General features: G+C 43.7%; 4 protein-coding genes and 1 non-coding gene across 8 annotated transcripts; all 5 read left to right on the forward strand.

Moving 5' to 3' along the window:
- The first annotated feature begins 2,584 nt into the window (after nucleotides 1-2,584).
- TRNAK-CUU lies at nucleotides 2,585-2,657 on the forward strand. Its single transcript has one exon. It is a non-coding gene; the product is annotated as a tRNA-Lys (tRNA).
- A 304-nt stretch (nucleotides 2,658-2,961) lies between these two features.
- On the forward strand, nucleotides 2,962-5,192 carry LOC124668038 (pentatricopeptide repeat-containing protein At4g11690-like). 4 transcript variants are annotated; one of them, XM_047205244.1, is made up of 3 exons: nucleotides 2,962-4,424; nucleotides 4,703-4,776; nucleotides 4,963-5,192. In XM_047205244.1, the coding sequence occupies exon 1, from the start codon at nucleotides 2,962-2,964 to the stop codon at nucleotides 4,192-4,194; it is 1,233 nt and encodes a 410-aa protein (XP_047061200.1). In that variant the 3' UTR covers nucleotides 4,195-4,424; nucleotides 4,703-4,776; nucleotides 4,963-5,192. The 4 variants fall into 4 exon arrangements, with proteins under 4 accessions (XP_047061200.1, XP_047061198.1, XP_047061199.1 ...); XM_047205242.1 differs by having other exon boundaries at nucleotides 4,703-5,192; XM_047205243.1 differs by lacking the exon at nucleotides 4,703-4,776 and having other exon boundaries at nucleotides 4,834-5,192.
- A 4,417-nt stretch (nucleotides 5,193-9,609) lies between these two features.
- On the forward strand, nucleotides 9,610-15,544 carry LOC124660626 (transcription factor MYB3R-2-like). The gene is made up of 9 exons (XM_047198458.1): nucleotides 9,610-9,690; nucleotides 9,766-9,949; nucleotides 11,135-11,186; nucleotides 11,532-11,589; nucleotides 12,206-12,300; nucleotides 12,393-12,496; nucleotides 12,781-12,909; nucleotides 13,563-14,853; nucleotides 15,037-15,544. Exons 2-8 carry the CDS (start codon nucleotides 9,792-9,794, stop codon nucleotides 14,836-14,838), a joined length of 1,872 nt encoding a protein of 623 aa, XP_047054414.1. The 5' UTR covers nucleotides 9,610-9,690; nucleotides 9,766-9,791; the 3' UTR covers nucleotides 14,839-14,853; nucleotides 15,037-15,544.
- Nucleotides 15,545-16,486: 942 nt separating this feature from the next.
- Nucleotides 16,487-19,763, forward strand: LOC124661565 (triosephosphate isomerase, cytosolic-like). The gene is made up of 9 exons (XM_047199429.1): nucleotides 16,487-16,528; nucleotides 16,638-16,713; nucleotides 16,820-16,943; nucleotides 17,144-17,228; nucleotides 17,655-17,787; nucleotides 18,538-18,632; nucleotides 19,059-19,137; nucleotides 19,301-19,383; nucleotides 19,574-19,763. The coding sequence occupies exons 1-9, from the start codon at nucleotides 16,487-16,489 to the stop codon at nucleotides 19,625-19,627; spliced, it is 771 nt and encodes a 256-aa protein (XP_047055385.1). The 3' UTR covers nucleotides 19,628-19,763.
- Nucleotides 19,764-22,074: 2,311 nt separating this feature from the next.
- On the forward strand, nucleotides 22,075-23,088 carry LOC124661567 (elicitor-responsive protein 1-like). The gene is made up of 5 exons (XM_047199431.1): nucleotides 22,075-22,241; nucleotides 22,320-22,385; nucleotides 22,515-22,653; nucleotides 22,747-22,885; nucleotides 22,959-23,088. Exons 1-5 carry the CDS (start codon nucleotides 22,175-22,177, stop codon nucleotides 23,010-23,012), a joined length of 465 nt encoding a protein of 154 aa, XP_047055387.1. The 5' UTR covers nucleotides 22,075-22,174; the 3' UTR covers nucleotides 23,013-23,088.
- The last annotated feature ends 340 nt before the right edge of the window (nucleotides 23,089-23,428 follow it).

Here is a 23,428-nt window from a genome sequence, read left to right on the forward strand (position 1 = left end):
TAAATGTTGTCCAGGTAGACGATCCTTTTTAGTGCTTGTCTCTGTGAAGCTCATCAGTTAACTTGGAAGCCACAGGTTCTGCACATCGGTAAAACACCTTCCGAAGAATGAAATGACAAATAATATGTGCAAGGAAAATGCCCACGCGCCAGCAACACCCCAGCCTAACTCAGATTCATGACAGTTTCAGTACAAACCACAACAAAAAAGAGCCGCAAATCCATAGGGCTCGACTGTCTCCAATAGAACTAACATGCAAATATGGATCAAAATCGCAGGGAAATCGTGCAATACGACCAACGCCATCTCGCCATGACTCTGCCGCTGTTCCACCGACCTCGTCGGAACCCCGCCGTCTCACCATGTATTCGCCGCTGTTTCATTGTTATGACCGCTTCGCTATAATCTCGTTCCGCCGAATTTGCCAGAACTCTTTGTGGTTTCTAAATAATTATTTAGTGTAGATTTTCTGGGAACCTTCTATAAGATCAGAGTTTTGAGAAGAGTAGTATAATTAATATCCCATCTAATGTAATTGGTGGTGACTTTATAAGAATGCATATGCTGGTTAGGTTGAGAGTCAACCAAAATTAGGGAAACAAATGAGCATGAAAATTGAGTAGCATGTATCATACTTGGGATATCTACTTATGAAGGAATACATATCTACGTACTTGGAAGCTTTCAAAGTAAGAGTTACCTTAAAGCTTCTGAATATGAGTGTCAGCGGTCTTGAAGATACCACCATATGTGCTTCTGAATAATGAGCATGAAAAAGAGAACAACATGCAGTGAAATCTCAGTTAATTGAATAACGCAAAATCAGCCGAAAAGTCTCTTTGGCACATGAGCTCCAGTGATACCAGTATTTCAAAAACATATTTATGTAATTCCAAAAAATCTGAATTAAATGCCTACATATTTATAAACATTCCGAAGGTATGCTGTAAATTTCAGATGAAAATATGTTGTATTTTGAGCCATACGAAAAAGACAAATTTCTGACAAAAATTTAAAGTTTCCATCCCTATAAATTTGTTATTTTTCCTGAGCTCAAAATACAAGACAATTTCTACCAAAAATTTATACGAGTATTCAGAACATGTGTATGTATTTGTGGAACAAAATTTATGATCTTTTGAAACACATAAATATAATTTTTAAATATTACAAAAGTCAGGAGCACTGACACCTGGGTGCACCAAATCTGCTCTCAAAATCAGCAATTTAACAACACGTGTGATACGACAAAAGTATTGTATTCACAAAAGACAATGGATGATCATGTGATATACAAAGCTGGATATCTATGAACGAACATGCCTTGTACAAAGCAGGCTGGCTACCGGGCCCATTATTGATTGATATGATCTTGGATGAGTAATTCCCGTCAAGGACCTGCTGCTAGCTCGCAGCTGTCGGACCTCGTGCCATTAAATCCGTAGCTCAGATGTGGCTCTGGCCTCTAGGATGAACTTCTCCTCTGCATTTCACAAATTGACATCATAAACTATGGTTCTTTCCGTGGCTTAAGGAAACAAACAACCACATTGTAGAAGATTGAAAACGTGTCGATTCTTATTACCTGCGGCACTGAATATTCGCATGCTACCTATCAAGAGCGATAAACCAATGTTCATTGATGTGCAAATGATGAGTCAGTGAATCAAACATGAACTGAAGAAATATATGTCTGAAAAAATTCAATACAATGTATAAGCATGGTACAGACGGAAGAACACACGTACCAATCACCTGGAACTGAACCACCGCAATAAGAAGCAGTAGGGAGGATCTGCACAAAGGAACCTGCTCTTCTTGAAGAGCTTGCTCCTCAGTCATCACCGCCGGCACATGCACCTTCTTCAAAATCTAGCCGGCCAAAGGACCCGGCAGGTGTCGAGGACTCCATCTTGGAGGGCTTGCAAAATCAGGCCCAGGCCTACTTCGCCGCCTCCGCGCCATCGATAACCGCCGCCATGGCAACCGGTTGATCCCCACCGCCGCCGAACGTCGGGCGAGGTCTCCGCCGACGCCGGCGATCGCGGAGGTACGAAGATGGGGAATTTCAAGAGAGGGTGTACGATCTCGGGCAGCTATGCCCAAATCCATGCCTCTAGTCGCGCTTCCATGCTGCTGTTTGGCTTACGATCTACGGAGGGTAGCGTGTCTCCCTGTGTCCGAGTGCGGATCCGGATGCGCTGTGTGAGTCGCGTCGGATCGTGCAGGATGGAAGCGGCTGCGCCGGGAAGACTCGCGCGACGGCGGCGGGCAAGCTCGTGCAGCGCGGCGGCTCGGGTCATGGAGCAGGGGAGGAGGATCACGAGCTCAGGAGCGAGGTTTCGGGTGCTGTGTTCATGTTCCATCACGACAAGGTAGCTGGGCTTCAGCCCAGTTGAGGCCGTGCGGAAAAGAGACGCTCGACGAAGCGTACGACGAAACGTATTGTGATGGCAAAATAAGGAACCACTTTAGTCTTTTCAAGTAGTAGAGATTCAGTACCACCACCCAAGTACTTATACACTAAGCATTTCTTGTACAGTGAGTTGAGTTATATAGGTAAATTTTAATTTTAAATCAACAAGCCCGTCTAGCTCAGTTGGTAGAGCGCAAGGCTCTTAACCTTGTGGTCGTGGGTTCGAGCCCCACGGTGGGCGCTTGTTTTTTCCGTCACTGGGTTCAGTTCATCTATCTGTACCATGTGATTTATCATTTTTTTTATCACATCATATTCTTTTTGCTACGAATTATGTCAACCTTTAGCCCCCTTTTTCCGTTGGGCAATGGCGAATCTGCGACGACGAACAAAGTTTTGGTCTGGAATCCTGAGACGTGTTTGCTTCCAATTGGCCTATTCGGCCGCCTGCTGACCCTGCAACGGCCAAGCTCTACCCAGCAACAAAGCCAAAGGAAGGAAAAAAGATAGTACCCCAGTTATTTTTCCCTGGTGAAAATATCCCGATGGCGTCGACCACGGCCGCAGCCGTGCGCCGGCTCTGCGCCGCCGGCGAGGTGCGGTCAGCCCTAGCGCTGCTCGCCCGTGGCGCGAAGTCGGGCGACGCGGCGCTGGACGTGGCCGCGTGCACGGCCCTCGTCCACGGCTGCTGCAGGAGCGGCGACTCGGCGGAAGCGCGTAGGGTGTTCGACGCAATGCCGCGCTTGGGCCTGGCTCCCAACGAGGTCACCTTCACGGCTCTGATCCACGGCTACTTCATCTGCGGACGCAGAGAGGAGGGTTTCGCCTTGTTCCAGGAGATGTTGAGTCGTGGAGTCGAGCCCAATCTCTACACCTACAACATCCTGATCGGGGAGTGGTGCAGGACAGGGGAGTTCGAGCGCGCCCGCCGACTGTTCGACGAAATGCCCGTAAAGGGCGTCGCCCGCAATGTTGTCAGCTACAACACCCTCATTGCGGGGCTGTGCAGACACGGCAAGCTGAAGGATGCCGCCCAGCTGCTGGAAATCATGCGAGCGGAGGGTATCCGCCCGACCGTCGTGACGTTCAACATTCTCGCCGACGGGTATGGCAAAGTTGGGAAGATGTCCAACGCTCTGCATTTCTCCAACCAAATGAGGGCGGCCGGATACCAACCCACCGCCGTGACGTACAACGCGCTTATTGCGGGGTTCTGTCGTGCCAGAGACATAGCCCGCGCAAACAGGGCGCTGTCCGACATGAAGGAGCGAGGGTTGGCGCCCACAAAAGTGACCTACACCATACTGATTGATGCGCTTGCCCGAGACAATCACATGGACAAAGCTCTTGAGATGTTTGCGCAGATGGATAAGACTGGTTTAGAGGTGGATGTGCACACGTACGGTGTTTTGGTGCATGCTCTCTGCGCGGAGGGCAAGATGAAGGATGCCAGAAAGCTATTCCAGTCGATGGCGGAGAAAGGTGTTAAGGCGAACAATGTGATATATGACATGTTGATTTATGGCTATGGACGGGAAGGGAGCTCTTACAAGGCTATGAAATTAATCACGGAGATGAGAAAGAATGGATTGGTTCCAAACTCTGCTAGCTATGGACTGACGATCCGTAGTCTTTGCAATGACGGCAAATGTTCGGAAGCTCAAAATCTGATTGATGACATGCTGCGTGCTGGTCTACAAACAGGTGAATCGGTGTGCCAAGCGCTATTGGATGCCAAGGCAAGACAGAGAAGCTCGAGTGATGACTCTTTTCCTTAGGCGGGCAGGCATACCACTTGTTCTCAAGTCATATGTTGTCATAATATATCTTTTGAGAAAGAGGAAGATGAAGCTCACCTTCGAATGGAATCTGATATGCTTTACAAACTGCAGCAATGCTCAGTGGTTTGCTGGACATTGTCAGAACTCCATTATGGGCGTAACTGCGTAAGCAAATCCCCAGCCACAAAATGAAGATCCATGTGTTCAGCACCCGCTTCGTGATAAAGGTCAGTGCATCTGTACTTGCCTAATTTATTTTTGCTGTGCATGTACATTTGTTTTGTATATCAATATCAGGGACCTAGTCATATGCAAATCGGATAATTTGTTTTTCATTTTTCCAAGGTCAACAGTAAACATGCTAATGAACTCGTTTTTTTCCTTCTTTTTCTTTCTTTTTGAAGACAGATTATTTGCCAACTGCTTCATATTTTCTCAGGACAATAGGAAATTTATCTTTACATTAAAGCTGGGGTTCCTTATTTCTGTGTTTCTGATTTGACAGGTAATACGTTCATCCTCTGAGTTGAAGTGGTAGCCGGTGCCTCACATACTTAATTTAGTCAAATGTTAGTGCAGGTATGTATCTGGTGGATATGTATGGTTCTCTGAAACATTTTTTCTTTTAACAAGCAGGAGTTTGCAGTCAATGCTTGAAAAAAAACAGGAAAGTGCTTCGGGAAAAGAAAAAAAAATCCCAGCCACCACTTGCTCTCCAGCTATCTAATTATTACATGTGCCCTCTTGCCTGGCATTTTGCTTCAGGAACTTCAGTTCATCAAATGGCACCCCTTCCTCATTCATATGATCACTTGAACGGAGGGTATTAACATAGGTTCCAGGGATGCTAATGGCTGCAAGCACAACTGCTTGCCCAAGATTTTCAGCATATACCTGTGTTCTTGTCAATGTATAGTTGAACCTGCTATGATTGTGTTCCAGTATGTTCACATAACTAAGCTTTTGAATGTAGTGAAATCTGCCATGGTACTGTATTTTTTTTGTTGACTGATTCTTGTGTTGTGGAATGCTTAGCTTTTTCTAGCTCTTAGGGTGTAGTTGGCCACTGGAAAGAGAATACGAGCTTTGTAATATTTTACCTGGGAGTCAAATATTGCGCTAATGAACAGATGCAATGAGGAGGTTCAAAGCTCAAAGCCTTAAGTAAATTTAGATATTCCACCAACATTATACTATTTCAGGACGAAATTTTCTCAGTGATTACTAAGCCTGGGAGCAATTTTTGTTCTCATTTCCTTTTCACTTATAGCTATGATAATTTAGTATTGAGTTCTGACTCTTACAAGTTAGATTTCCTTAGTTAACCATTGTGTGGCATGTTTCATTAATCATCTCTGTCCATGTCCATGGAATATTCACGACAGTGCTATGCGAAAGTTGATTTCTGTTGCGCTGCTTGGAACTCCTTTTCGAAATATGAGAACATGATAGAATAGTGAAGAATGTAATCCATGTATGCTTTCGGAGATGTCTGCTTCAGTACTATTGAATAAAGTTCAAAAAAGTTAAGTCTCATGTTTGGATTTACACTGCCATTGAATTAGTATCATTCCAAGTTTTGCTGGTGCTTCTGTTTAGGCACAGCTGTACAAATTTGGATGTTGTTGCGGGGCTACACCTCTGCTGTGATGATGTTTCGGTTTAATCACGGCTGTACAATTTCAACTCGCCAGGGTAATGCGGTTGTGTCTTATTTAAGGCTGTAGACAATGGAAGCAGACCAGGTTATAGATGTTGTTGATCTTTTTAGCTCACAACTGAACATGGATATCTTTTCTAGAAGAATTATGTGTCGTTTACAACCCAGGAAAATGTTAGTTAAATTCAGTTTGAATGACACTTGGAGCTGCTGGCAACTTGTGTGATTCATGGCAGAGAGTACAATATAAGGTGAACTTATTCAAGGAACAAACACCATCTGGGTAAATCACACTTTAGCTATTTCCTTGAGATGCATAGTAGAACAATTTGAGATTTTGTTCTCTTGCTTATTTTCAGTCTCTTGCAATACTGCTTAATTACTTCCTCTCATAACATGGTACATGCCACATTGCCACCCCTTTTAATTAATCCATGCTGTATTTTTTTCTTGTAATTTTTAGTACAAGAGTCACATGTTCTGTTTTCTGCACTCTGCCAATACAGAGCTAGCAAGTTCCTTTTCCTTTTTTTTTTTTGTTTTTTTTTTGCATATTTTAGCTACGTCTAGATCAGATGGAGCGATGATTCTCAGTTATCATCTAACTGTTCTTATTGGTTCTGGGGCATTAGTGGATGTAATCAGCTCAACAAATTTAAAGAGTGCCTAGGCTTTGAGTTAGATTGTCGATAAAGTGACCGCCTTTGAAATATACATTCTGGATCAGATAAAGTGCCTAGTCTTCGAGATTTGCAGCATGCTCGATTATTCCTTGGTCATGCATATTTTTGGGCCAGCTCAATGGTTTGAAAACTGGACTGATACCATATTACATGTACAAATATATGTGGGAGCGTGTTAGCAAATGGTTTGTTTTGATTATGCTGGAGAAAGACTAGCTAAGTTGGGTTGCTGCACATGATTGTTTATTTACATAGATTTTTGTATTTACTTACTTGCAGTCAGTATTTACCGAAAAAAGCACAGATGTTATTTCTTTAATACTTCTCGTGTCCGCTGAGATTACTTCAAAATTGATCGGAAAATTTGGTATTCCATGAATTATGGCATTTGGCACTTCAAAATAAGTTGGGAACTGAGAAATGTTTGTAGGACAAGGCACGTATGCTTAGTTGTGATGTACGGTGCTTAATACGTGTACCAGTCTCTGGCTACGCATCATCTTATACGAGGTAAAAACGGAGGGAGTACCTAAAATATCGCCGATGGTTGGCTCGTTGCGGTGCTCGATGTATTCATGCCATGCCAGGAAGGAGAAGGGACGGCGCAGATGATGTGGAGGACCTTCGACGGCCAGATGCAGCTTAAGCTAGCCGATCCAATCCCACGGTCGCAGCGCACAGAATAATTAATTAGAGGACGGGAGGAAGCCGCCGCCTCTTGAGAAAAGCCCTAGCCGCCCCTACTCAGCCTCCTCCATAGATCGGTTCCCCTTTCTCCGGCCGGCTTCGCCGGCGTCGGGAGGAGTGGGGAACCCGATCTATGAGTGGAGTTTTCAATAAAAGTAGTCTTTTCGGTAGTCTATGTTAGGTTTTTGGTCGCCGTTTTCTTGTTGGTTTCCCCGCAATGGAGATGGCATCGTCTGCAATAAGTGATCTTCAGCCTTTCGTTCGACGACGAGATCTCCTTCCCGACGTCAATGGTGGTGCTGAAAGATTACAATTATCTAGGTATGGGTGTTCAGATCTTTCTTCGCCAGATCGATCTTGGATCTTTTCTCATGGTTGCCGCGAGGAGGATTATCCTCGCAGTTCTTGTCCCGGTTGCTACGTCCTCGACAATGGTGATTCGTATTCTCGGCTCTCCATCAACGTCGACAAGGCGGATCGGTTTTTATTCCCCGACATACCGGTGTTGGTACTCTTGCCGATGTTGATTGACTACTTTAATGGTTGCGCGCGTGCACGCAGCCTTGGCATTGCGGCTCAAATTAAAATTATGGGAGAACCTTCGTTGGTATTTACAGGTCTATGGTTTGTTATCTATCTTTGGCTGCCTTCAGAAAAGTACAAGATTATATCTTGGAAGAAGAAAGAGTTTGAAGACCTCGAAGATTTGCTAGTATCTTTTAGACTTTATTTTGTAATCGCTGGAGACAGCTCGTGTATCTCTACCATGTACTATTTGTTATTATGAATATATGTGGTATTGATTGTCAAAAAAAATTAGAGGACGGGAGGAGTCGTTAGCCGTCAGGCTTAAACCCGCAACGGTAACTGGCGACGTTGGCGGCCGGCCAGCCGCTCCCTCCCGAACCGGGCCCAGGCCTGACGGCGCCGTCAACCCGCCGCCATGGCAAGCTGCCGTCCGCTGCACGTTTCCTTCCGGCCTCCGACCCGTGTTGGTTTTTCCGTATTGCACCCCTACCTTCTGCGAATTTATGCTTCTACTAACAATGCTTCAATGGACGTTACGTGCAACGATTAGCAGTTTGATGTTGTCTCCTATACTTTTTTTCCCATGCTTCCTCCATTCCAGTGAGTCAGTGACCCACACTTTAGATTCGCATTTATCTACGACTACACACTAAAGCATCTAGATATGTACGAATCTGGATAAATTCGAGTCACTTAATTTGACACGCATGAACTATATAATTATATGATATACGCTGACTCAGTATGCTATCCGATTTGTATGCCGCATGTGCCTCCTTGTTGTCCCGGACTGCCGGCTTTCTTAGTTGTCACCCTGCCTCCAGCACAATGTACCCTCTCACACACACACACGCTCTCTCGTTCCTTTATGCTCCTTTCTCCTCGTCTCGATGTGTCCGACCTTCTTTACCCTACTACTCTTGTTGGACCGCTCAACTTTGAAGCGGACTCATCCTCAGAGGCGCCGACCTGCATCAAAATAGGGTGTTTCACGCGCCAAAACATGTGGTGGCCACTTGTGTCAAGCTGGGGTGTGTCATCAAACAATCATCAGGCCGTTTGAGGTGGTTAGGCTGAAACGTTGTGGACTGACTCTATTCATCCCTCCTACTTCTATAGTCTTTTCTGAAGTCGTTGACATTGTACCCTTGAATTGATCTAAATCTTCTAACACCAAACCTGTAACAACAGACATACACTTTCTAACTAACTGAGCGTTCATCATTCGTTGGAAGCCCTATGTGTGGTGGTCAGGCTGATCATTGTTGATCGACTCTATTCCTCCATCCTCCCCTTCTCCTCCACAGTCTTCTTTGTTCTCGACAATTTCTGAAACCCTCTTCTTCCCCTCCCAAGCACCTAGATCGACGGCTCTCACTTCGTCGCGGTTTAAGCCCATCGTGTCAATACATTTTTTGATGATCCTAGAATTGTTTTTGTGCACAAGAAAAAAAATCATGCATTTATGGCCAATGTTGTTTCATTCTGAATGTAGATTTTGTAGATCCCAATACAGATCATTTCTGTTCTTCCGCACATAGAAGTTGTAACGGAATCGTATCTCTTGTCCGTATCTGACCTGATACGGAACAAACCCAGGGGCCAAGTCGGAAAAAGGGCGGGGGCAGTAACTAATTCCGGGTCGGGCTCGTCCCCTTCCCCATCCCTTCAACGGGCGAGGTTTTTTGAAAGCAATCCTCTCTCTCTCCTCTCCATCAACAACAACAACTGCCCCCGACACCCAACGGCAGCCGTAGAGCGAGGAAGCGCAAGCGGGGATAAAAAGCTTCGCTCTTTAACGCCCCCCGCCCCCTCCTAGGGTTTCGAGCCACCGCTCCCTCCCTCGCTTCGCGCCAATCTCCCGCCCCGCCTCGCCCCGATCGATTCGCCCGCGCCCCCCGATTCGATCCGCTCGATCTGGGATGCGTTAGATTCGTAAGGCTCGATCTGTGCCCGGCGGCTCCCGTGGGGTCTTCTTGATCTGAAGTTCCACGATTTCGCCCCTGCTAGGTTGCCGTTGCCGTGGTGGGCGGTTCATGGGAGCCATGATGACGGAGGTGGACCACGAGGGCTGCGTCGAGAACCGGGCCGCCTCGAGCTCGTCCGTGTCGGAAGGGAGCAGCTGCGGCGGCGGCGCGCTCGCGCGGATGTCGCCGCCCGTGTCCACCTCGGTCAATTCCATCTCCGCGCTCAAGTAAGAAACCCTTTCTCGCTAAATTTGCCCTTATCCGGGGGATCTGGGCCAGCCGGTCTGTTGGGTAGCGCCGGTTGCTTAATTGGTCCTCATCGGAGGGATGATGTATGCTCGTGCTTGATGAGGTGGGCGCGTTAGGGCTTGAGTGAAACGGGCCTTTGTGTGGTGGATTCGGTGGTGGGTTGTGGTTTTACCAGCGGCAATTGTCTTGCTTGATGGGCGCTTTGGGTATAATTTTGAGAAAAAACCCCATGAGATTCTCTTTCTTGGTCAAGAAGTGGCGCAGGAGCAGTACCATGGCTGTTTGGGTGGAAAAGATGGGGGTTTGTGGGTATCCGTTAGATCCTCCAAGCATTCTAGGTCATTAGAATTTCAAGCTTGAAACATGTTCCTTTTTGTGGGTATCCATTAGATCCTCCAAACATGTTTCAGCGTGTTATCGTGGTGAATTCGGTGTGAAATATGTTCCTTTTTCATATCGTTACTAAGTGTTCAATCCATTGTGACTTGGCTGGTTTAGTTTAGTTTGTGACTTTCTGTAATTGATGTAATTTGTAAAAGATGCCCATTTTCAGTGCTGAAGCTGGTTAAACCATGTTACCGATGCCATGCGGTACTTGTCATTTTGATTGATGGGAAAGTTCATTTTTGTTACGCGGTTGTTGCTGAGGTTTTAGTAGCTTTAGTATTAGTATGCCTTGTATAGCTGGAGACGCAATTTACTCCTTCTTTGGCAGCATTTGTTTCAACAATATAAGGGTTGAGTTTTATTTTGTGCTATTCTAGTGTCATACCCTTGTTTGAAACGCTTCATCTGTGGTGACCAATTTCCTGTATTGGATAATCTTTCTCGATTGAATTATCCCCTGGAGACAGTTTCAATCATCAGTATGTAGTCTTGTTTTATGGGAAGACAATCTTTCCCTTTGTGAAATGTGTCTTCAGGTTGCTGTATGTTCTTTAGTAGCTGCAGCATATCCCACACTTCATTGGGCATTCGTTACTCGGAATAAGCAGATTCTGGCATCTCAAGGTTCTGGGTGGGGAAATCGTACGCTGTTGTGTATCTGTAGATTGTGCTTGATATCATGATATGCATCTTCTGGGTCTACTATAATGTTCCTTAATGCCTTGAACTGACAACATTTCACCTTAATGTTGCTGACAAAAACTTCCTTGTATTAGGCGAACAAGTGGGCCTATAAGGCGAGCTAAGGGTGGCTGGACACCACAAGAGGTAACTATCTCACTTCCTCTTTTATTAAGACTAGCCTATTACATGCAATACAAACCTATATTCAAGGTGTACATATGCCAATGTGCAAATAGAACGATCTTCTTTGGTTTGTGTATCTAATTTATATATCTATCTAACATGAAATTCATCTGTAATATCATCCTCTGTGTAATTTTCTCTCAGTTTGCTGTGTCTATCATTCTTACTGTTCATGGTCTGGCCATTGGAAACTAGATTTTTATATCACAAGAAATTTCTCCTTTCATCCTATTTGGAAAGTAATTTCACTGTTTGGTTCCACTAAACATGGGATTGCTGCTAATTGGCATCAACATATGACAACAGGATGAAACATTGCGGAAGGCAGTTCAAGCTTTCAAGGGTAGAAGCTGGAAAAAAATAGGTTTGCCTTTTATTTGCATTGTACCAACTCATATTCTCAGTTGTCCTTGCATTAGTAAACTGCAATTTGTGCTTGCTTCCATTTGCAGTAGGATGTTGTAGTAATTTTTAGTCTTGAATGCCACTATTGAACATGGATTTGAATCTAAGATTCTGGAAGCCTGTGAAAGTAAACTGTGACTCTGTAGAGTTGCTGATCTTGAGAGAATTTTTGATATGTAGAATACCTAACACTGTTAACCTACCAATGATTAAAGTCCATGATATTAAGAAGCTGAATTTGTTGAAAACCATAGCTGTAAATGCATTTAGGATGTTGCTAATGACTTAGTCCACTGGCATGGGACCCAACTGCATGTTACATATTTAGCCAATATCATTTGAGGAAAAAGGGTAAGCAGAAATTAAGACGAGTTACTGACGCTCTTGTAGTTGGACAGTTGTTCAATGCCGAAGCATGTCACTTGTCTCTGTGTGGTAATTGCCTAGTTGGTATGACCTTATGAATTCATATCGTACAGTTTAACTAGTTATAGGAATGCCATACTTCTTTTGCCGTTCTTCAGTACATATAAGTAGGTTGAACTCACAGAAGGTACCATTATCTACCTATGCAGCTGAATTCTTTCCAGATAGGACAGAGGTACAATGTTTACATCGATGGCAGAAGGTTCTTAACCCTGAACTTATCAAAGGTCCTTGGACTCAAGAGGTTTGACAACTGCGCTCCTGACTTAGCTCGTCCAGGAAAAGCTTTTGCATGTTCTATCTAATAAATGTTATATTTATGACCTTTTTCTACAGGAAGATGACAAAATTATTGACCTTGTTAACACGTATGGACCAACAAAATGGTCCGTCATAGCAAGGTCACTACCTGGACGTATAGGCAAGCAATGTCGAGAGAGGTATTCTTTTCAATGGTTTCATTTGATTTGCTGAAATGCATTTTCCATCTTCATGCAAGACATGCAGAAAATTTTGCTAATACAGAAATACACTGTTTACATGAAGAATTGCAAAACCTGAATGGCTTAACATTTTGTTAGGATAAGCACAAATATCCTGCGTTAGTCTCCTGGCTTTTAAACTGTTAATTATGTAGAACTGTTTTCCTATTGAGTTTAATTGGCTAAGCTTATCATAATAGAGTACAAAACATGGAGCTAATTTTGAGTTTATATGATCTTAGGTGGCATAATCATCTTAATCCGGACATACGGAAAGATGCTTGGACTGCTGAGGAGGAACAGGCACTAATTAATGCCCATCGGGTGTATGGAAATAAATGGGCAGAAATAGCAAAAGTTCTTCCTGGAAGGTACTGCTAAATAGCTTACACCCTGTTGGTAATTTTCTATGTAAGCCCAGCAGCGTGATGTTGAAATCACATTGAGTTCCTATTAACAAACTATGTTATTTCATTAACTTCAAATGTTCAGTAATCACCCTATTTCAGTACCTGGCCTGCTATGAATGTGGAATAACATGGGCAGTTATAGTGTTTTAGGTTTACTGGTCTAGTTGCAACACCATTAGATTTTCTCTTTTACAATGATATAGAATGTAAAAAGACCCCCACCAACCACTTCTTTATTGTTGATTATCTGCGATGACCTTCTGCTGTTGGTTCTGATAAAAAGAATTGCAGTTACAAGGTTATCATAATGGAATACAATGGATGTAAAAGATCTAAATAAGCAATCGAATACTGTAAATACTATCTTCAAGGTTCTGTTCTTGAATGGCGATAGATCTATAGCCACATGTATCACTCATAATGCACAATTTGATTTAGTTAGTTTGATTTTAAATTTCTGTTTGTAACTGTTCCTATTTTTGTTATGGTCTTAACTCTTGATTGCCTCCTCATAAGTATGAGTTGAGTTTTCTGTTTGCATCTTTACTCCTTAGTTTTCCCTGTTCATTTCACAAGATTATGTAGTCTTGCTGACAGTATGTTGCTCTTTCCAGGACTGACAATTCTATAAAGAATCACTGGAATAGTTCTTTGAGAAAGAAGTTAGACGTCTATAGCACAAGAAATATTCTGGCTATTCCGAGACTACTTGGTCATGATGACTTCAAGGATAAACAGAAGCTGGTGGCTTCTGTGGGCCATCTTGATCTGAACAAAGTGCCCAGCATCACTTCAAAAGCCCTACCTGAAATAGCTCATCGTTCTAATTGTAGCCCACTTGCACAGGCATACAAACTGGAACATACCAAGGACTGCTCAGGGTTCCTAGCTCTTTCTATCTTACCAACTGCACAACCACTTGCTTCATATGAATCAGCGGTTGATGGTTCTGCTGTTACTTTAGCGGTTCAAGGTTTGGAAAGTGATTCTGTTCGTGACAAGGGCTTGGAAATTGTTTCTGTTCAAGAGAAGGGACTTGATGTTGATTCCACCCTAAATACCCTTGGGGAGTCTGGTACCACTCAGCTAGAAGCTGTACCAGCGAAAGGTGAAGAATCATCTTTGAGGAATGAGGTGCAGTCTAGCCTCGGTCCTCTTTGTTACCAGATTCCTAACATGGAAGATGTAGCCCCTCAGAGCTCCTCGCTCTTTTCTGCACATCATACCGTGCATCAGACATCCGAACATTGCAGGGATGGGGTACTGCCACCAAATGGTTGTACTACTCCAACCCAGGGAACAACGTCAAGCCAGTTTAGTGTTGATTCAATATTGAAGATCGCTGCTGACAGTTTTCCAGTCACTCCTTCAATATTAAGAAGAAGAAAACGGGACAGATCAACACCTGCTAGTGACTTCAAGCTTGGTGAACTGAACACTGATAGCTTCTACACTCCTGCTGGGAAGCGGACTGCTACAGGTTGTACCCCAGAGTCGTTTAAAACAGCATCCTTTATGCCACTGGGTTCTCTTGATGGGCTAGCAAGTTCTGTGAGGGGATTTGATGTTTCACCTCCTTACCGGATAAAGTCAAAAAGAATGTCCGTCACAAAAACAGTGGAGAAACAATTAGATTTTTCATCAGATGGATTGGGTACTTGTGGTTCGGAGGTTGTAACAAAAGCAGTTGAGAAGCAAGTAGATTTTTCATCAGATGGGTTGGGTACTTGTGCTTCGGAGGTTCTGAACTCACCTTGCCAGAATTCTCAAGGCACAAATCCTTTCAGCGAAACCCCGATAATAAAAGAAAAGGAACATAAGGGGCATGCCATGCAGCTGGAAACTTTAGCCAAGAACATCGCGTGTACAACCAATTTGGATGTAGCCTAATTCTACAATGCGCAGGTAAGCTGCCACAAATATCTTTAACACTGCACTCCTCTTTTAACGCTTGAGTTTTGAGAAAGCTGTAGGGATTTTCTGAACACAGAGCTCTTTTTTTCCAAATGCGTGTTTTGGGTTGTGTTGCTCCGGTTAGATTGTTGATCATGAAACATGTGTATAATTGTTTTTTCCCTTGTCTTGTAGGAGCTGTTGTCAATGTAGAATTGTTGATGAAGTCTGACAGTTGAGCAAGAAGGCCTTGTAAGCTCACCGATGAGATGGGCTCTGTAGGATCAAACCAAAATGCATACTAAATGCAACTCCTGAGAGGAAAATGACTTGGACGACTGGATCAAAGTACTGGATATGGAAGGACCGGCGCGTCTCTTAACAAGGGTCTAGGAACACGTTCTCTAAATTTGGTGGAGCTCTATAGAAGATTTTATTTTGCTCGTTGCACCTTTGTATACTTGATAGAAGAAATAGGGATTCGGATTGTAGAAGCCCAAACTGTGTAGAAAGGTAAACCATAGCTTTAGAAGAAGAAACACATAGCTGAATAAGGGTCTCAATTGGAATGGAAGGGGCCAAGGGGTGTTAAGTTTTTTTTGGCAACTTTTGTAATGATGAAATCTTTTTTTATTACTGGACAAAGTCTGGCAATAGTTTTGTTTGTCAAGAATGTATTCATCAGGCTTGATTTGTTGCTTGAGGTGTTTTATTGTTTGTCAAGAAAGTATTCATCATTCTTGTTAGTAAGTACTCCTTGTTCATCAGCACAGGAACTACCTGACCGATCGATTGACTAAAGGTGGGTGGAAAGGCAATATCAACAGCAAATAGATGGTCCTCTGGTTTTCGAAAATAAAAGGAGAGTGGCATTTTGTAGATCGAATTACATGTAGCTCTTTTTTTTTTGAAAAAATTGAAAATGGCATTTGAAACTTCCAAAAAATTCTAGTACTTATTTTTTCAGTTATGGATAATAATGTATTTTATAAACATGCAAATTTTTAACTCAAATACCTTATGTTGAATATAAATACACTACCTAGTCTCTTTACATCAGTTCGGACTTTTGGTTCAATTTGTCTAGTGCAACAATATCAGAGCTCCATTAACCTATGTCTCTCGTTCTAGTCAGTGTAAAAATTAAAAAAAAGTGGAAATCTAAATTAGTGAACACTGAACAGTATAAACTTTGGAAACTCTAAAAATCATCAGATTTTGTCATTTCTCAAAAACTTTTGAGCTGAGATTTTGCAGGTCAGTAAAACACAATATTACATTTTTTCAGATTTTTGTGGAACTTTAAAATGTCATTTTCTTGTTTTCCAAAATTTGGCCTACATACATTTGTATTCCGGGCTGTTTGCCTCAAGTTTCGCCAGGCATGGCAGTCTGGCAGACCGCAGCAAATTGACGGTGCTCTGGTTTGAGACCGACCAGTTGGCTTCGCCGCCGCATCGATCCTCTTCTTTCTTCCCCGCCAAGATGATGAGCCACCTGTTTCCGCCGCCGGTTTTACCTCCGGCCTTCTCGATATAACCGCCCGCCCCAGGCCGCCAGGCGCACACCAAATTAAGCGACCGAACAAACCACAGTCCTGCATCGCGACGGCAGCCTCCGATTCACCGCACAAGCCAAGCAGCCAATGGCTCCCAGGAAGTTCTTCGTCGGCGGCAACTGGAAATGCGTAAGCTCCCGTCTGCCACCCTTCGTCATTTCGATTCCAAAACCGGAACCATTGGCGCCTGGTGTTGATCTGTAGCAATAATGGCGTCTGCCTGCGACGCTACGTGCAGAACGGGACCAGCGACGACGTGAAGAAGATCGTCACCGTGCTCAACGAGGCCGAGGTGCCCTCCGAGGACGCCGTCGGTAAGCCAACCCTCCGACCGATCGATCGAGGGTGCAGTTTCCGTCTGGGATCGAGCCGATTGATTCGGCAGCGCTGATCAATGTGCGTACCTGGTTTTGGATGCAGAGGTGGTGGTGAGCCCGCCGTTCGTCTTCCTGCAGCAGACCAAGGGGCTGCTGCGCCCCGACTTCGCCGTCGCCGCGCAGAACTGCTGGGTGCGCAAGGGCGGCGCCTTCACCGGCGAGATCAGGTGAACTGGCACTCGCTTCCCCTTTTGGTCTGAACTTCTGATGCTTTGCGACTAATTTGGCAATGTACGTGAGTAGCCAGCCACGGCGAAATCTGTGCCACCAAATTGGGCCAAATTCCTTTCCTGTGATTAAGGTTTTTCTCGATCCGCGACAGCGAGTGTCAGTTCTCTGATTGACGAATGCCATCTTCTCATTGCAGTGCTGAGATGCTGGTGAACCTGCAGGTGCCTTGGGTCATTCTGGGGCACTCTGAGAGGAGAGCGCTGTTGAGCGAGTCAAATGATGTGAGTGCCTTTTGAACTGTGCGTCGTTTGTTCAATATCACTGGTTGATCAGTTGTCTTGGCTGTCCACTTCCTTTTGAACCTTTTGCTGTCAGATCTGTCCCCCACTCCCCTGGACCTTAGAAATAAGTTTACTCTGGGTTTATGTTTGAAGAACTAATTATACTACTGCAGTATCCTCTAGTGAGACACTTTTAAAGATTGTGGGCTGCTACTAGGAGTCTAGGACAGGACCAAATAACTTGCTATGTTGTAAACCCCTTTCTGTCATGGCAAAACTGGTCCAGGCCAGTTGGGTTTGAGTTTTATTTCACCATCTGCGTAATATTGTGAGGTTGCATACTTTTCATCAAGATGTGTGCACCTCTATTTTTACCTTATTGAAAGTATCCAATTGTTTCTGTAACAGTTTTATTATTCATGGCAGTTTGTTGCTGATAAAGTTGATTACGCTCTCGGTCAAGGACTCAAGGTAATTGCTTGCATTGGTGAGACCCTCGAACAGAGAGAAGCAGGAACAACAATGGAAGTTGTTGCTGCTCAAACTAAAGCTATTGCAGGTAACCTTTATTTGCTGTAATTCGAGGAGATTTTGATACATGGATAAATTCTACTATCTCTAATTCATGGAAATTGTATTTGCTTATTTGCTCTAGCATATACGTAAAGCCTTAGGCCCATCACATAGCAAGGCCGAAGAGGCCCATCCATACCTCTTTGCATATGTTTTTCTGGTCATGGAGCATATATTGATGATAATTTCAACACCTTAATTATCAAACATTGGATAACCCTCTTAATTGTATCATTTATTTTTAGTGGATGATGTAATGTTGGTTAAGGTAATAAAGGCTGCCTTAATTTAAAGAAAAATAAATTGAATGATTGATCAGTTCCAGCTAGTGGCGTGTAGGCTTCATTGCGACTTTGCGATAGTGCCGGTTTATTATTTTATTATCTTCGGAGTAAAATAGCCAAAATGTATCCTGTTGTACTTGTACTCTTTCCTTGAAGACTAATATTGCATATCAGGAAACAGAATACCCTGACAGAAGTCTGAAAACTACTTGTAAATGTTAATGGCACTGTGAATTAGTAATAGATTTATTACTTGAGCTAGGACCTAAGTCAAACACAAACAAATACTGTACTTCCAAATTTGTTTTTATACCAAAGGAATATTATATGAATCCATTTATACTTTCGTGTCTTCATTGTGGCCGTTCTTTTGTATTTTTTTTTATCATCTATTAAAATTAACGCTTCTCTCTTCGCCTGTTTCACTTTTAATTGTTGTCTTCTTTTTTCAGAAAAAATATCAGACTGGACAAACATTGTGTTGGCATATGAACCAGTTTGGGCCATTGGAACCGGCAAGGTTGCATCCCCTGCTCAAGCACAGGAGGTATACTTCTTAAATATGAGTAATAATCACAATTTTACACGTTGTTTTGTTGCATGTTGCTGTTTGCCTGCTTCAATAAGACAGTTGAGCCTTCCTACTCCTCCGTCCATAAATAAGTGCATGTTAGCTTTGTCTTAAGTCAAATTTTATTGAATTTGACCAACTTTTTCACACAAAAATAGCAATTTTTCATATGTTGTGAAACTACATGTCACGATGAATCTAATGATACTAATTTAGTGTCATAAATGCTGCTACTTTTTCGAGGGGAGTAGGTCAAATTTAATAAAGTTTGACTAACCCAAATGTGCACTTATTTGTGGATGGAGGGAGTATGTCCTGTACCTCCCTTTGCTTTGGCAAATCACTTTCAATAATGTCTCACTGTTATAATTCTGATGTCTTGAAACTTCAATGGTATACTAGGTTCATGATGGTCTGAGAAAGTGGCTCCACGCTAATGTTGGTCCTGCAATTGCTGAATCTACCAGGATTATCTATGGAGGTACTACCTGCAATAGCTTTACATTCTGCTGCGATGCGAAACTAACAGTGAATCACACACCGGATTTAATTGGAATGCTGTTCTCTGTGTACAATATTACAGTTTATTCCATACTGCCCTAAAATGACATAGCCACTTACGTTCTTGTTGAATGTCTTTCCAGGTTCTGTAAATGGGGCAAACTGCAAAGAACTAGCAGCTCAACCTGATCTTGATGGATTCCTTGTTGGTGGAGCTTCACTGAAGGTCTTACTCGGATTCCTTTTTAATATCTTTATGAAAATAATGCATAGGGAGAAATGCACACGTTTGGATAACCTAACTAGACGTGGCATATTATACAGATGAAGTCAATACTGGACAGTATCTCACACTCTATTGGCTAAGCTTTACAATATTACTCATGGACCGTGAACTTTGTTTTCTGTTTATGCAGCCTGAGTTTGTGGATATCGTCAAGTCTGCCACCGTGAAGTCTTCTTCTACCTAGTTTTTGAGACATGCAGGGAGTTGCTTGTAGGAGTGATTCTACTTATCTTTATATATAAGACTGTTTGACTAGCTTGTTCTAGTTCGAGTGCACTGATATGTCGTATTAAGAGGAATAGAGGATGTTGCATGCTTACATGTCCTGCCTGTGCACAAATTTGACAAATTTGCAGCAGCCTGTTGACACTATATTAGGCGTACGATTTCTTGTATGACTCACACATCTGGAGTTCTTGCTCACCAGGTGAAGAAACCGACTTCATAATGATTTTTGTCTGAAATCTGCTATGCTAATAAATTACTGTAGTCTGTTAGTCAGAAAAAATGTTCATTGCAAACCATAATTGAGAACTTGTGACCAAAATTGATAAGTGTAATCGTGTCACTCGAACTCATCAGTGACTTAGTTTACCTCTTGCAAGTCAGCAAGTGCTTGTCCAGTGCATCTATCCTATTCCCTCCGTCCCATAAAACATGTCTTAGATTTGTGAAATTATTGGGACGGAGGGAGTACTTAATATTGTGAACAACCAAGTCAGACAATGCAACATCGCCTGCACCTTGATGCCACTGAGGGTTGCCTGATATAAAGGGATGCTTGATTCACAAATCACTATCAATGATGCTTTTTTTGGCTGGTTGCATCCGTATTACCATTAAGGTATTGTGTAGTTGCAGTGGCTAGATGTAATTGGTATCTTCTTGATATTAATATATTCCTTTTATTGAAAAAAAAGATCTTAGAGGTACTTTTTTTTCACTACCGAATCTCCCTGGTGTTCTATTTGACGAACAATCCCCTTCAGTCTGTCTAGTTGCGTGTGGTGTCACGAGCCGTTAATTTCTACTGCTTTATCTGCCACACACCATCTTCGAGTTCGTTTATTTTTCTTCTTTCATCGATTCGAGTGAGGGTTTTTTGGTGATGCCTTTTAGGCAAGAAAGCACACACGCGTAGTACGGGGGCAGATCCAAGAAGGGCGGAGTGTGGGTATTTCCGCCATTGGTAGTAGCAGTCGGTTTCTCACCTCGCCACATACGTAAGCGATCAACCCTTCAAAACATGCACCGTAGATCGAGTTTCGCACGCGTCTAGGTTATAGCAAGATAGCAGGCGTTGTCTACCACCTTTCTTTTTTTGAAAAGGTTTGCCAGCTTATTAATAATCAACAGTAGTCAGTCACAGTAGGAGCTGTGTCTCGGTAAAAAAATCAATAGTATTAGTATACAGAACACCAAGTAATTAAAATTATAAATATATCCTTGGCAGCGGCGGAGTTAGCACATCTGGAGAGCCCGAGCAAAGTCTCTCAGCTCTAACCATGTCAGGCGTGTGCCAACGGAAATTGTCGAGGAAACCTGTAGTACTCAATGAAGCTCTCTTTGAAGGAGCCCGGGCAGCTGCCCAGGGTCGCCAGGAGGTGGCTCAAGCATTGGTCCTTGGACAACCTAGCGACTACATGTAGAGCAAGCGGAAGGGTGCCACCTTCCTCGTCCCTTCCTCACCGGAATCATACAGAACATATCGTAGTAGAGGTTGTGGTAGTAGACAGGCCGAAAGTCATCGTGGCTTAACCCCCAATAACAACAATAACCAATGATGAGAACTGTAAATAAGAAACCACACAAATGAACATGAACCGGATCCCAAGAGATCCGCCAGGAAGACCACAACCCCACACGCCCTCGCCGATGCTAGAAACACCACAGGAGGCGGGGAGAACCTTATGTTGTCGTCTCACCATCAAAAAAAGAAAGAAATAGAAACTAGCTAAAACAAGAATGATAACCCTTGTGTCAACGAGGGGCCGTGGTCTACCGCTCTTCCGATGGAAACCCTAGATGGGTTCTAGATCGGCCTTCTCTCACCCTTGCGGAACATACCGGTTCATTGTAACATGGCTGCCTTCGTTCATTATCGACCACCCTGGTTGGTACATGTATTTTTTTCGATAATGGTTGGTACATGCATGCTTGAAAAGAATCAAACCATCCAATAATAATCATGTGTTCTAGTGTTCATGAATTAATTTATTCAAGTTGGTGTCAAGCACATGTCTTGCTAGCGAAGATGAGTTACTATTACTACATACTCTACCGTCGATCGTGTGGCCAACTGGTAGTGGTGGGTAGTTCACGGTTAGAGCCAAGGCCCGTTTCTAGGAAGACGTTGGGTGAACAGCAGTTCAGGATCCAAGTCTTCCAGAAACTAAAAGAAAATGACTAGTTGTGGTAGGAAACGGTGAAGGCTCCACCTTCTTTTCGTGCGGGAAGGGAAGGAGTGGGGAAGCTAAGGGAAGACTTGAACTGGTCTTTAAGTCTTGTATCATACTGCGGATGCTCCAGAGTTTTGACTTCTTGTTAGAGCGGCCAGCCAAGGAGCCAAATGTGTATTAATACGCCAGCATCGCGCCGGTTACGGTACCTTGATTCCAAACGCGAGTTGACATCGACACAGAGAGATCGACCAGTCCCAGAAGAAAGAGAGGAAGAAACCAAGGGCGGAGCAGCAGGCTGGGAGAGGGAGGGACGCGAGGTCAATAGAACAATGGGGCGAGGTCTTCTGGAGGTTCTTCTTGTTGACGTCAAGGCACTCGCCGGCAACGATTTCCTGGGTGAGTCAGTGGAATTACCACCACGCATGTTCTTGTTTAGGCTTCGATTTGCTCATCTGTTTTTACCTGTACTTGCAGGGAAGCTAGACCCGTATGTGGTCGTGCAGTACCGGAGCCAGGAGCGCAAGAGCAGCACTGCCCGAGGTTCGTAATGCGCCCAACAGCTCTCTGATTCTGAATCCTCAACTCCATACCGCTGACTTCGTCAATCCACGAGCCACTGTACTTGTGAAGTGCTGAATGAACAAACCGTGTGCGTTGTATGTAATGCAGACGAGGGGAGGGACGCGAGCTGGAACGAGAAGTTTAAGTTCCAAATCAACTCCACCTCGGCCAACGCGCAGCACAAGCTCATCTTCCGGATCATGGACCACGACAACATGTCCAGCGACGACTTCCTCGGCCAAGCAACGTGAGTACTCAATTCCTATACCTGCGAAGAAACAGATATAGTTAAAGAGAGAAATATGAATCTAAGTCTTGAATCTGTCTGGTGTTGATGCAGGATCAACGTAGCTGATCTAATCAGCATAGGCATGGAGAAAGGCAGGTCGGAGATGATCCCGGCCAAGTACAGCGTGGTCACGGCCGACAACTCGTACCACGGCGAGATCAAAGTTGCCGTCACCTTCACCGCCAAAAAGGTATAGCAACGGGCTGATCTCGATGGATGGACCGTGAGTTTTGCTTTTGATGCTGATGCCAAACTAATGCCAGGCCGAAGAAGACGGCGAGCAGGTTGGAGGCTGGATGGACAGCTTGGAGGATTAGAAGGTGCGAACTAGGACACAAAGCTGGAAGCTAGAGCTCGTTTGCTCGACTGGCTTTAGTAACGAACCAATAAGAGTAAATTTTTTGATTGCTCTTTTTTTTTTGCGGGTAAAAAAAAAAAAAAAAAAAAAAAAAGAGCTATGTTACGAGCTAAAAGATCGAGCCGGCGAGTCTCGCGAGCTACTCGCTACGAAGCTGTGTGTACGTGTTATGGGAAGAATATCCTGCCGTGTCCTTCGGTTGTAATATTAGTGGTCGATCCATGTTGCAATATTGTATAGTTACTGTGCAATGTGTTCAGCTTTTGCATATGGCTGATGCCATCAGTTATTAGTGTATGTAAGTTGCATTTGTAGCTCTCTAGATGTATATATCAAATGTAAAGTAAACGAAAATGTCAAATGAATGGATCAATT

The sequence above is a fragment of the Lolium rigidum genome, chromosome 6 (genome assembly GCF_022539505.1).
Source record: "Lolium rigidum isolate FL_2022 chromosome 6, APGP_CSIRO_Lrig_0.1, whole genome shotgun sequence".
NCBI classification, from domain to species: Eukaryota; Viridiplantae; Streptophyta; class Magnoliopsida; order Poales; family Poaceae; genus Lolium; species Lolium rigidum.